Here is a 15044-nt window from a genome sequence, read left to right as displayed (position 1 = left end):
GTCTTCAAAATCAATTCTATATTTGGCCAATGAAGTCCAGACTTGTGCAAAATTCAAACAGTGGGATACATTGAGAAATGTTTTGTGAAGCTTAATTCGGCGAACAACATTAGAAGCCATTTTGAGGTGGGACCACGTCTGCGCTCATGCCGCACGTTTTCTTAAACACGAGACGTGCGCGCAAGCCTCAGTACATTCAGCATGTACCAGTAGATTGCAATATGAGACAGGTTGGCACAATTTTCTGCTAGCAGACCTGTCTACGTTTCCACTTCTAAATGATAATTGAGTTTCAAGGCTACAATTTCTGGCTGTGTTGCCTAGGATCTGTGACAAGGACTGACAGCAACTATAACACTTGAGTTCCTTGAGATCCTTGAGATATCTGGCCAAAAAAAAAAGTATGCAAATCCAAGTACACAATATAAGTACACTTCTAAAACACGGTTGTGCTGTCTACGACAATTCAAAGCAAGATCAACATACATTGTCCTCAATGTAAAATGAGGAAATTGTTTTTGTTGTTCGGGAAATTGCTTGGTCTGCCACATGTTACTGGAGAGTAGAGACAGGTGAAATCAACACGGAACAGCTGACATGCATGACAATGTGGCCCTGGTACAGTCAACATGAAAAACAATGTTGGTGGGTTGGGGAGACAGTACATAATATGTGTAGCTGTCTGCAAAAAGGTTAAAGGGGCACTTACGAGAGAAAGAACCAATTTGAGCTTGAAAATGGGCTGACCAGAAAACAATACATGTGCTTGGAATTTGAGGGCATTTAAAAGTAGAACGTTAACATTTATACAACTATACATTGTAGCTCAGAAATTTGCTGACATTTCGGGGTACAGAATTTGGATCCTCAAGAATTGAGTCATTAGAAAGCTTGTCGTCATTCACGCCACAAACATTTCTTTCAAAACATTCTTTCTTGAAATAATTACAAGTAAACAGTTTACATTTGAAAAACATGACATTTTTGCAAAATCTGGCTGAGCGTCAGCTTTAACTTGTAGGGGCAAAGAGCCAAGCTACACAACCATCTCCCCTGTGGCATATCAATTTCAGGAACATGTAAACTCTGAGAACATTCAAAATTCATTTCCCATTAGAACATGCCCCTAGCTGGGGTTCATATATCACATTTTCATGACAACCCCCCCCCCCCCCACCACCTCCCCCCCCCCCTCCACATCATTCAATTGAAATGTGCATGACTTCAGTATCCTTTTTGAAGCAAATGCATGATTGAGCAACCAAAAACCATTGCAATGTATTAATTCTTTTAATTCTAAAAAAATCGAACTTGAGTTTGAGAATTTCTGGAATATAAAGTTATAGTGTGTGTGAATCTCCCATACCTTTCCCTCTCTCCAAAATATTCCTTGTGTGACACTAATATTTTGTGTGACATTTTACGACATTGTTGTTGTTATTTTTTTGGTAGGGGCAGATCTAGCTTTCAGTAAATGGGAGGGGGGGGGGGGGTGGGGGAGGGGGGTGCGGATGGGGCATGCCTCCAGGAAAATGTTGAAATCTATGATGCTTTTTCCTGCATTCTAAGGCAATTTAACAATAAATGTAGGGAAGTTAAGCCTTCTACTTATTATTTTTGGCCCCATTTTACTGGTATCATAACATTGGGGGGGGGGGGGGGAGTTTGCAACCCCAGTAGCACCTCTTCTAGATGCTGGTTGGATATTTATTTGTTTTGGTTTCTAATTTATTGTCAGGCCCTTCTGTTTAGTGGCGGCGCTGTGTGTCCCCAACCCTACATGTGTCCCCAATAAGGCCCACCAAAAAAGTCTCCGGTTTCTGGTATGCGCGCGCATCGCCGTAGCCATGCACTTCGGCAAAATGAAAAAGTTTTTTTTTTTCAATGAAAGATGATGTCTCAAAACCGCCAAACTCACTGGTTTGACTGGAATCCTGCTGCTGCACAATTTTAACATGTTTTTAGAGGGGGTTATGATCGAGAATAAGCTTTATGTGGCCTCTCTGGACTCCCATATATTTGCACTAAGTTTAGTCAGGCACCATTTGCAGTCATTAGCCGACATTTGAAGCAAACAATTCAGGTAAAAAAAGAAAAAAAAAGCCGCGTCGCCGCACCACTTCTTGGGCAAGCTCCATACCAGAAACCGGCGACTTTTTTTTGGAGGGGCCTAAACTAAGCTTTTTTTTTCTTTGACCACATGAATGTGGAGGCTCATGTCGCAAGGCAAGGGAATTCTGTAAAGGTGTTTTGAAACCAGAGGAAGCGGTATCAGACAAGGTATTCACAACAACCTACCGGTAGTGGAGACAATGATCACAAAACAAAGTCTTATTTTACCAGTTTCCTTCCTGGACAATTTCTGTACAGGAAAAACAATCTCATTGATTTCTTGTATAGTACTCGTTGATCTCCATTAGTAAGACTGGATAGAACACCCTGCCCTCCATCTTGTGCATGCACGCATAGTCATCGGTGAGGGTTTGAAAGTTTGAAATGCGTTCGTCACACTGCGGCACGCGCACGTCATGCATGCGCAGTCGCAAACGTTAAACCCGCACTGTATTACCAAGCTGTTTGTGCCCACGTTTTCCGAATCGTCACTGCGCGCAAGTATACGTGTGTCCTATTCGGTTTACTAATGGAGATCAATGATAGTACTACACTCCATTACACTGTACATATTCCTTGATGTATAATAGAGCGCTAGGGTGGTTTGGGGCGGTATAAGGAGTAACAGGTACCGGTAGGCATTTAAGGGGAGCACAGGGTCCGATAGATTCAACTCTAATATCGAAATCTGATTTGGTGTAAGCTGCCCACAGACGAAACACCCGTGAACGGCTGCAGATGGGAAAATTATAGCCAGACACTGAATACAACCAACCATTCACCCTGTTTGTTGAACAAATTTTATGCTCTAAGTGCTTTCTAAATACAGTTTTTGACAGCTGCGAATTGATTAACTAAGTCAGTTTTGTTCCTGCAGTTTTGTGTCTGACTCGCCCACTGCACTATAATCCATAGAGTGCCATCTCAACTTCCATGCAATCTTAGCAAAATTCTCGGTGACAGTTGTTTTTAGGCGATGAAACTTTGTGAGTGAATTGCAATCGGTTCGTTAGTGTGACGTCACTTCAATTTAAACCACGCCCACTGCACATTCAGCAGCATTGGAACCATTGGAACCGGATTTAGTGCAACGTTGTGTGTTTAGCCAATGAGCGCTAGTAATCAGTGGTGCGTGGGCATGTATGACGAAGTCACTTACGAACTGGAGAGACCAACAGATCAAGCCCTGCCCAGTGATGTTCTGGCCAATCACAGCTTTGATCAATGTCCGACAAAGTCCGACATGCGTACCTTTGCCTATGATGCGCGAGTCTGGAACATGCACTGCGCAAATTGAATTGGTTGTTAGATTCTTACCTGACAACTGTTCGTAATAACGTTGATCTAGCTTCATTGTGATACGTAATAATAACCGTGGTGGCTGGTAGGACATGGTGCCAGTCAATATTTCTGCATCTGTGTTGATATAAAACAATAAAAAACAGCTTTTTTTTAAAAAGGTTAAAGTTTATCTTGTCAGCAAATCAGGAGGGCTTCTGCATCAGAAGTGCAGATTTTGAATGAAAAGTGTAACAGTCCTTTAAAATTGAACTTTTCACTCAGCTTTTGAGGTACATGTACATGTACATTTGTATTACAACAGAAATTTAAAAGTTCTAAACATTTGTGATGCGATCAAGCTACATGAGTCGTTTGTCGACCCTGGTCAACAAAAAAATTATTACAGATTTGAAAATAACGCAATCACAGCATTAATGCTGTGAAAACTGCATTCTGATACCATCTTTAGTTTAAAAATTATGGAAGTCGGAGCACCAAGAGATGTGATGAAGTGATGTGAGGAAGTGGCCCTATTTTGGCCTTTATCTCGAAATAAAAATTCCTGACAAACAACTCATTTAGCTTGATCGCATCACATGTGTATCATCACTTTTGACTGACTACCACTGTACGACACACATGATGAAACATGAAGTGCATTTTGATATTTAACTGTTGATTGTTGAAATGATTATTTCAGATATCTTGCATCCATTGTGACGTGCCCCCGGGTACCGGTATTACGACAAGGCCCGATAAGCTTCTTAGATTTGCGTACGAGGGAAAATCTGAGCGGCAAGGGACCATTCTTTGGCCCTAAATTAGCAATGGCGTGCATCAAAATCACACTATAGTAATGATGCAATAACTATGCAAAGCTTGTTTTTTTCCCAACTGGCAAACGAAGATATTATATCTCGTTTACAGTGTGTAATCGATCAGACATAATCATGTTATTAAGACAGCTACAGGAAGAAAACAAGTTCAGAACAATGGTTTAAAAGTTGTTAAAGCCTAATCCAGGTATTTTGTAAGGAGCCTGCTGAATCAAAAGTGAAGCCTTCCGAATCAATTACAGTAGAATTCTGGATCTATTGTTCGAGAAAATGCAACAGAAAACTTTTGTTGTTGGTTTTTGTTGATATCAGCAGACATAACGGCCTTTCACACTATCCAAATTCTCGGTGTGTTGGACCCCAACACGGAGGTTTTGGGAACCCCTTTCAGACGAGCAGAGCATCTAGCACAGCTTCTGCACTGGCCCCGGTTCTCTACCAGTTCTTGGTAAAATCCAACCCTCAATCCTGGCCAAATCTCGCTGGGCCTCCAACCCCCCGGCCCCCGTTCAATGTTGTCTCTCATTGTGCGGTGTGTGCTCCATCAGCTGGAGAGAACAACATTGACCGGGGGGAGCAGGGGAGTGGGTGACCGTGGCAGGCCCAGGAAGTGTCCCAACCATTTTGGCCGGGATTGCTGGTCCAGGGTTGAGAGGCTCTAACCAGGTAGAAAATCCAAAATCTACAAACCAGGTACATGTACATAGGCCTATTGGTGTACTGGGTCAGTGTGAATGGTATGCCTTGCCTACCTGTGTTCATTGGGACCCGGTTACTCTTACCGAGGACCCTAGTTGATTTCAACATACGTAAACGAGACCATACAATGTAGTGTGGAAAGGCTGTAAGGGTTCATAGCCAAATGCTAAAGAATGTGCAGATGATAATCCTATGTCAATTTATATGAATCCCTATTATGCTCTGATTCCAATTTGTAATGTGGCTGCGAGGGCTTAACTGCCCACAGATTACAACTGCAAGACCATAACAGAGCAAAAAGTACATTGTTTACTGTGATTAATAAATAAGCAACAACAAAAAATACATTGAAAAATAAAGTTAATTAGGTTTGTTTTAAAGTGCTAATTTAAAAACCCACATTGGTAATTTAGGCACAAAACACATGGGAACGCAACCACTGCCACCACAACAAAACATTATGTACAATGTATATGAAGTAAAATATTCACAATTCACGATTCAATCTGACAGTTGATTTTGAATTCTTGTGCAATACGGCATTACACTGCTTCTAAATCTATTGGTTAAACATCACATTTCAAATTCCAAGAAGAGTTGGACCAAAGCTCAGGCCAAAATCAAACTTTTCCACAGAACAAGGGAAACTTTGTGGTCGCGAGTTGCACTCGTAACATCCCATCACCCCTATCACCTTGCAGGCACAAAATAACAAGTGGACGCTTTCAAATATCAAAACAAATCCTTGGTATCTAGAGGGAGAGAGAGCAGTGTTCTTTGCCTTTTAAAAAAAAAAGGCCTCGCAATCGATGCAAATCCTCATATGAAATATTAATTCGGATATACGGTAGCTCAGAGAGAAATCTACACCCACGTACTCCCTGAAGAATCAAAACAAGTTTTTTTGAAATCAGCTTTAAGAGATCGGTAGGCAAAGTGCCATTCAGCGGCAACCGTTTTCTCTGTCAATTATTCCCAACACATCAAGCGTGTGGTTGACAGATACTGAGTGCTCCAAATTTTTTTTGTTCAAATTTCGTTGCAATGGTAATGCGGCTTTTTGAATAAAGTTACGTTCGGCAAACTTTTTTTTGGTCTCAATACCAATGACTACTGGTCTACCAATGTCTACCATTCGTTGATCTGCTAACCACACAATTCCTCATTTATGCCAATCATTCTGTGCTAGTCAAACACATTTGCAAACAAAACATCTGTGCTAATCCTGTAAGCTTGGAATCCTTATAGTTAATACAGGATGTACGCATGCGCATAAGCCAAACTTCCTCGCTAACCCGTGAAATATGCTAACTGTAAGCACGGACGGTAAGCAGAGTCATGAAGTGTGGTTCCGCCTCAGAAATTTCGGTTGTCGAATTAGTTTATAGTGTGAGTGTTTGAAATACATAAATGTGTAGCTTTTTTGTATCTTTGCTGGTTTATTTTTTTTTCAGCAAAAGAACTAATGACGACATCCTCATTTAATAATATTCTCTTCTCATTCCAACGGAATGTCAGAAAGCCAAAGTTTTATTTCCTTTCCATTAAAAAAACAACATGTGCTCCACTTTGTCTGACTTAGGGTAACTTTCATTTTAACAAAACGTTTCTTCAAATATTATCAAGCCATACATGGGGACGTTGGTACCGGTATGCATGTACAAGGGAAGGAAATATAAACTAGACTACAAAGATACTTTCTGAAACTCAGCCACAGATCACATTCGGAAATGTAAACTTGATGATTGTAAAAATAATGGAAACACAAACCTTCAGCTGGCCCAATTTCACGACGCTGCTAAGCACAAAAATTTGCTTAGCACAAAAAAGTCTGGCTTATATAAGCAGGTTACCAGCCAAAACTCCATGTGATTTTCATGCTAAGCAAACAACAGCTGAATACTAATCACAAGCAATATACATCACGTCCAGAGTTTTGGCTGGTAACTTGCTTTTATACGCCAGACTTTTTTGTGCTAAGCAAATTTTTGTGCTTGGCAGCGCCGTGAAATTTGGCCTGGCCACATGGGAGAATATTTCGGTTTCACTTGTGAGCAGGAAACCTCAAAAAGTTTCTATTGGAAAATACATCTAGCATCAAGTAACACGACTGAGCAATTGATACAACTGCATGTACCCACCGCTCCAAAACTTTACAACCATATCTCGAACAGATGGTGATGAAATATTTCTAATGCAACTATCTGCCCACCGCTGCGGATAATTTGGAATGTCTGTTTGAGATGAAATTTCGACGACAGGTTGGTAGGATTTCAGAATAGGCACTATCAATGTGAAAGGTTCAGACATTCCATCCTGAAACCAGAGAGATGGCGGGCATTCTGAGACGGAAAGAGTCAGGAACATATGTTTCTACCATGTGCAATACAAATGTTTATTTGACAACTTGCTCGCTGTCACATCTATTTAGGTCTGGTTCATTTCAGTTTATTTTTACATTTGGTGGTTTTTGTTTGGAATGGATTATTAATTGGTATATATGACGTGGTATGTCAAAACCAGGCAGAATTGAGCAGAGCTACGAATGGAGAAACAGCTGCAAAATGACATGGGGGAGGTTTCAGTGATTAACATTTTCTGTAAAATGTTTCAAACTGAAATTTTATCTGCAAAATATTTTTAAAAACACTTTTAGAGAGGCATGTCATTTCACAAAATGACACTTTGTTCAAGATTTTGTTCGTTAACGACGCAAAATTAGCCCGACATTTGGGATAGTCCGTTTTCAAAATTTAATAACTTTGCTTTGGAATATCCAATTTAAAAAAACACCCAGCGTTTGAAAGAGCAAATTTTATATTTAACCAATATTGCAATAACTGAAAATTGACTTCTTGCCCAAAAGTGCCTGATTTTGACATACCGTGTCACATACATGATTTTCAATTATTTTACAGCAATTGCTTGTAATACAATTTTTTTGGTAACATCAGAAAAACAATTTTCAACTTGTTTTTTAAATAATGACAGTCACAACATCTTTGTTATGAAAGTGTTTATTAGAAAGCAAGAATTAAAAATGAAATCTAACCTATTCGTTCCCTAGGGTCATTTCTCTGTTATCCAATTGTGATCTAGATAAACTGCGGAGCAATACCGCTTAACTTGACATATTCATCAAATCTTTGAAGTCGTCTTGACAGGGCCAAGCCTCTGGCTCCATGAAAAATGAAATTGATATTTCTTGCCCAAAGAAGATTAGGTACACAATTGCCTTACCGATATCTCTTTCATAACATTTCCCCGCATCCGATCTGTCTCTGGAGAAATTTCTGCCTCGGGTGACGAATTTATGAACGTTGATTGGCAGCTTTGCGGCAGAAATAATCGTCTTGTTTTCTGTTGCTGGCTATTGTGCGGTTTGTGAGGCCCCCAGATACACTGGAGAACATGTGTGGCAATAATTGAAATAGCTGAAATAAGTTCAGTCAAACAATTCTGCCTAAGTCCAGGACAAGTTCGTGTTTCTTGAGGCAAGACTTGGGCCTCATTGTTCAGCAAGTGTTGGGCCTCATTGTACAGCAATTCTCTAATGGTTAAGGATTAAGACTCATCAGATAATCAAAAGCTCCTAAGCCTTTTGTACTTCTATAATGCGAATTAATAAAGCTTATTTATAAAGTGCCACTGGAATTGGTGCCCAAGGACTACTTATTATTTCCCCTGCCATTGAGCAATGAAACATTAATTTTTTTTTCTTCAATCCTACGTTAAAAACAATTTCCATATTAAGTATTCAGAAATTGACTTTTCCATAACAACCTGAAGACAGTAATTAATTTTGAATTATGACTATGGCGAAAGTAGCCCACCAGAATGGCACCTTTATTTTTTGGGATAGCCTGCAGAACTACGGTAGATCTTCATTTGATTCTTGACTACAAACTAGATCTTATTCAACCAACGGATGGAGGTAATGAACGAAGATAGTTTGTACTGTAAAAGTGTTATAAGTGTCCGGTTAGAGTCGTGCTGACACTTGTATGACTGTTAGAACTTAAAAAGTTTTCTGAAGGATAAGATTTTGAAGTCGGCCATAAGCGTGTTTTGTGGATCTAGGGACATGCTCTCAATGTACACATTTAAATATATCATAAACCCATGCTGATTAATAGGACAAAACTTGCCTATGCCAGCCAAATCACGAATTATAAACTGTCAATTTTTCTCTTAATAAATAGAAGGTTTTGTGGCCTAGATGTAAACCGGTCTTTGAACTTGTATATCTGGGGCGGATTGTAATAATCAGTCTTAAAGCTGTCTGTCGTGTTAGGTGGTCTTAAAGCTCTGGCTGTCAGTCGGTCTATAAGTTAGACCATTGCAATGATGCAGTCTAAGTGTTAAGTCAGTGTTTATAGCCCCTTTAATTTGATACCACATTTGAGGTTGTGATGCTTACAGTTTGAAGATTTCATAATCTTTTAATTTTTCAGCCATGTCCACATTCTGATGAAATTGCCCTGATACACATTGTAGGGTGCATCACACAGTGACATATCATCAATAGATGGGCTTTGTGCACAACGATACATCACTTCGTGGTGTAACCGACGACATTTAAACAACTGAAATAAATTTAAAACAGCAATTTCAACAAGCAATAATCCACCTCATCCCATATTTAAGCTACCAATTTCAGCGAGCGGGTATCGGTAGTCCCAGAGCCAATTTCACTAAATGACTCCAGAAGTCACTCCCGTAGGATTTTGAACTCACCCAACGATAACGACCTGCGTACTCGCGTGCTGCTCCAATACGCTTCTTGTGTTTTAAGCGCGTGCTCCCTCAAGCAAAAATGCCGCGGGGAACAATTTCGTGGCAGCAATATATATATCGCTGACGACTCTTCAAGCTCTCGTGAGCCACGGCTATTTGAGGAAGGAATCGTTTAAATGCAGCCCCAGCAATATACCGAAAGACCTCCCCAGTTGACGAATGGAAACTGCCTCAGTGCATGGAATTAAATTTGGCGAGGAGAAGCGGACAGGGGAAAAAAATAACTGGGACAATTTTTTTTTAACGTGACTTGAATTTGATATCAGAAGATGCTGTGAATAAGATGGGCACAGCCATGCATGTACATGTACATGTACATCTTCATTTTTTCCATTTTCAATATTTACTTCTGTAGTTGGCACTCGGAAGATGAAGCAGAATTATTTATACATTTCTGCTTTGTAGACTAAGCCTCCCATGAATTTATTCATGAGTGAGATTGGCTCACTTTCATTAATCACAACTGTCTGAGCTGTTTATTTAATTTTTTTGGTCTGTGGTTTCTGCGGGGAAGAAAATTAAAAAGTTCTTTCGAGCATAAATTCCGTGCTTGCAACAACACAAGTGGTTTCAAAAAAACATGGTCGGTACATTTCATAAAGAGCTAATTGAATTTTCTGTAATTTTTTTACAAGTATAATTGCATGATCCTGCAGCACAATAGCATCACCTTTATGTGGAATCAATTTTCATATTTAAAGTTACTTTGATTTTGCCGGACTCGACTGACTTGTGTTTAAGAATAAGCAAAGACATTAGCTTTGTGACTTATTGTTTAAGTCCATGTACAGTACATATTGTGTTGACAGAAACTGTACGCATGCCTTGTATAGATCTGTTCTTCTTGGTAGCAATTGGCAACTTAAAATTTCATCTACTTTCATTTTTTTTTATTCTAAAGATCCAATTTACCTTGCTACACTTTTTATTAAAAATTATTATTAATTTCTGGTAATGAAACCAAGAATTCCTCAAAAAGCGCTAGGTGCTATAGCTTGCAAGCCTCAATAAAGCTGTAGAGAGAAGACAATGAGAAGAGTTTTAGAGGTGGGAGGAAAACCCCACAAGAATTTTCTGGGGAAAACCCACAGAATCAGGTAGAAACTGAGAACACAACCCACACGTGGACCAGGGCAGGAATCGAACCCGGGCCATAGAGGTGGAAGGCGAGGAAAGAACCACTGGGCCAACCTGATTTGTACATGCTCTTCCTTTAGTGAATGAAGATGTTAAAGATGTTTGTTAAAGATGTTTGAGAAATCAAATGGTCTACCTATTATACAAGAGCATGCTTGTAAAAAAATTTACATTTTATATGTAACAGCTACCAGTACAAGCTTTTATTTAAACAAGTCTGCAAAAAAACAGCAATGGTTGACAAAATATAACATCAACCAATACTGTCCATTATTATTAGGGTTATTATGCCACATCCGCATGCCCTCGAGCGCCGCCACGCTATGCCTATCAAACCCCATTATCGCCCCTCATCACATCCTAAGGAGTTGCGACCAACAGCTTGAGATGCTTGGAGAAAAGTGTAAAGCCTCCCCCCTTGCTTCCTCACTCCAAGAACAGACCCCAGATGTGACATGAATGAGCGACGACGATATTTATAATGACTCATCTGTGAAATAACGACATGCTTGAACGACTCTAAATTTGCTGAATTAACAATGTACAAGGCCGAGGCTGGGAACGTCACGGTTGATTCCCTATTGCGAAGGGAAAAATGAAAGTTTTTTTCTCACACTATTAGCTCACCTGCACAAGGATCCGTCTAGAAAACCATGTCAATGGTCTAAATGATTTTTTCTTCTACACTCCAAATAAAAAAAATGCTAAAAATAATTAATGAATGTTTCACTTTCAATTTATATTAAAAAAAATTCTTAACTGCTATATATATAAAACCATAAGAATACTAGCTGTGGTCCAACGGTTAAAGTTGTTTGACTCATGGCGCCAGCGCCAGCCCCGAGCATGGGGGGGGGGGGCCATAGTACCAACTAGGGGGGCCCACTACCATGAAAAATACAAAAATACATACATGTATGTATGTATGGCTTTTGCCGTTGAGGAGGGGGCAATTGCTCGCCAAGGGGGCCCGGACCCACCAGGCGCCCCCCCCCCTCCCCCCCCCCTCCTTGGCGACAAACCTGACTACTTAGATGACTTTACTGAATTTGCCAGCCAGAAAGGGAATGGTAAGCAAAAGAAGGTAGTCAAAATATCATACTTCTTCCCTAAATTTAAACCATGTTGTTTAGTTTTTGATTATAAAAAGTGAAAAACTTCTGGGGGGGGGAGGGGGAAATCCCTCCCATGGAATGCATACAATCACTTGTCAATCATAAAAGTTGTCGTATTGTGATCCAATAATTTGATGTCCACACGCTACATATACATGTAATCTGGGTGAACATGTACAGTGTACATGTGTACATGTACTTCTCTGGCACAATTGACCAGTTGGATGTTTGTACACATGTTCCAAGTGCTTGTGCGGACTATTACTTCAACGCGTTGAAACACTGCCCAATGAAATAAGCGCATTTGGTTCATGAATATTTATGAGGTTAGGTAGCGCCTTCCACTGATCATGTAAATTTAACACTATCTTCTAGGCCATTATGCCCCCCCCCCTCCCCCATTAAAACCATATCACACGTTATGAAGCATGACCAGCTCCCACAAATATCTAGACGGCTCCCCTTTAAACGCGACTCCAAACTGTGAAGGGCTCACGGATCAGCACGCCCTTTCCCCGCCAGTATGAATATTACATGCACATGTACATGACTAAGATCGATAGGGGGCACTAGGCAATGAAACTTTGATTAGGAAAAGGTCCCATGCTGGCTAAGTACCTGTCTATAGCTGGCCCATTGGTTCTACATGACTGTGCAGGGGCTAGCTGGTTAGCGTTAAAGGAACACTTTCGACTGGAATGCATCTCTTGGCTCTTTCCCCAATACATGTTGCTTACGAAATGATAGTAGACAGAAAGACCGATAAAATTTCGTAAGACAGAAAGGCCAATAAAAAGGAGAACATAAAAAACCACAGCCGGGGATACTTTGTACATTTTGTTTTCATCCAAACAATTCTCGTTGCCAAAAAAAACAATCTCTAATGCCAAAAAAAAAGGCTTCAGTTTCTGATATGGAACTTGCCCCAAAAGTGGTGCGGCGACGTGGCTGGTTTCTTTTCTTTTTTTTTATACTTTTTTTCCGTCAAATGTCGGCTGATGACTGCATAATGATGCCGACTGAATTTAGTGCAAAATATATGGGAGCCCAGAGTGGCCACATAAAGCTTATACTCGATCGTAACCCCATCTAAAAACACGTTAAAATTGTGCAGCAGCAAGATTCCAGGCAAACTAGTGAGTATGGCAGCTTTGAAACATCATCTTAGGCCAAGTTCGGGCAAGGACCATTAGTCGACTAGTGGTTGATTTGTGACGTACCTTACGCCTGCGCACTGATAGCAACGTGCGAACGTCTTTAGTCAAACGCTGGTCAAAATGTCATCGCAAAACTTCTGGATCCTGGCTCTCTGCTTGCGTTATGAATGCGCGCGGCTATTGGTTACCAGCGAAGCAACCAACCCCAGTAGGCTGGTTCCAAATAGTCGACTAGCATAGTCAACCACCGTCGACTAGACAGAGTTCGAGCAAGCGTTAGTCGAACTATGGTTAACTATAGTCCTTGCGCGAACTTGGCCTTACATTGAAAAAAAAAACTTTTTAATTTTGCCGACGCGCATGGCTACAGGCGACACGTACGCATACCAGAAACCTAAGCCCAAAACAAGAGAAATATATTCTCTGTGCTCCCACCTACGGTAGCATTCAGACAGGGATCGGATTTCTTCAAGTGCATTCTCTGAGCACCTACCTATGCAAATTACCGGCACCATCGAGTTTCCAATTGCAATTCACCCTGAAACACGTACATGTATGCATGTATGGTACAGCTCATACTACAGCAAAGCACATTGCCTTTTCATAGATATATCCATACACTCCATTTACATTTTAGTCATTCTATAAATTAGGGGTCCACTTTCTGCCTATCCCTGTTACATCTGACATCTATGAATTTATAATTTTAGATGCACTCCTTAATGCAGTCGTCCCCCTAGAGTGAATACCTGAAGCAGACAACCTACCCAACAAACGAAAATCGTTTGAAGTCATTCTGAATGATACTTGAATTGCAAATTACAAAATTCAGAGGTAACAGCGACAGGAAAAGTGTCAGCTTTTGGACCCTAAATTTATTGAATGATCCAATTGCATTACATTGTTGCTCTGCTTTCTCCAAGCTTGCATATTTGTTTTCATTTTTTTATTGCATAAATTGAATTTTCATACATCACAATCAAATGTTATGTGTTAATTTTGTGGCAGCACAGTACCACCGGTACTTTTGGCCTGTAGACATGGCATGAATGTCACTCAAAATGTGATGTGCATCAAGAAATTTTGTTTTTATTTTTTAAAAGTACTAAAAATAAATAAAACTCCATGCAGTAAGGGATCATCTATAAATATCGACATTTTCTTAAGCATACAAACGGTTTTAAGTTGAGTTTATTTTTCCGCCAAATTGCAGGTGTTATTTTTGGGGCCCATTCAATAGTGCTGTAATAAGAAAGAATGAACTTTCACAACCAAAAATGGCCGTGCCCAGAATTACATGTATCTTTGGCCGTCATGCCCCTTAAATGTTAACACTTGGAGATTTTTTGGCAAAATGAATTCGCACTCGTGTTCGCATTTCCACTTAATCTTACTCCAAGACAGTGGCTGCCCCAGAGCATTGCATGAAACAGAGAGTGCGCTGTTACACGTTGGCTTGGCTTAACCACCATTTAACGCTAGTACAAATACACTGTAAAATTCAACATTTTCTTAAGTACTCTCTGGGAGGGGGGGGGGGTTCTGAATAGAGTACTCTCTATACTCTTTAGAAAATATTGATGATTGTCGATGGCCCCTTAAGTGCAAGAGGAAACTAGCTTGCTGAAGCAGAAACATACGTGTCTGATTACTTGCTATGCTTCATTAACTTCTCATTAACTTGTAATTGCTAAAATTTACCCTATAACTGGCAACTTCAATGGTAAATATGCAATTAACATATCAAAAGAAGGAAGAGAAAACGAAGGACAGGCAGACAGCGGAAATTCTTAGCAGAATTGTGTGTGTATTCGCATGCGTGCATGACATAGCATGTCTGGTTGCTGCACGTACAAAACGTACATGTAGTAGGTCTGCGTGGATTAAGTCATCAGTTTTGTAGCAAAGAA

The 15044-nt window shown here is 40.2% G+C and overlaps 1 protein-coding gene across 1 annotated transcript in view; it reads right to left on the bottom strand.

The window, feature by feature from the left end:
• The window catches only part of LOC119744582 (polypeptide N-acetylgalactosaminyltransferase 2-like), a 92188-nt gene that overhangs the window by 41195 nt on the left and 35949 nt on the right, over window positions 1-15044 (bottom strand). Inside the window, exon 3 of the mRNA XM_038220578.1 lies at window positions 3430-3528. Coding sequence (XP_038076506.1) covers window positions 3430-3528 — 99 coding nt within the window. The remainder of the gene's footprint in view (window positions 1-3429; window positions 3529-15044) is intronic.

Source organism: Patiria miniata, unplaced genomic scaffold, assembly GCF_015706575.1.
Source record: "Patiria miniata isolate m_02_andy unplaced genomic scaffold, ASM1570657v1 HiC_scaffold_7, whole genome shotgun sequence".
NCBI classification, from domain to species: domain Eukaryota; kingdom Metazoa; phylum Echinodermata; class Asteroidea; order Valvatida; family Asterinidae; genus Patiria; species Patiria miniata.
This window is presented reverse-complemented; position numbering and strand designations above follow the sequence as displayed.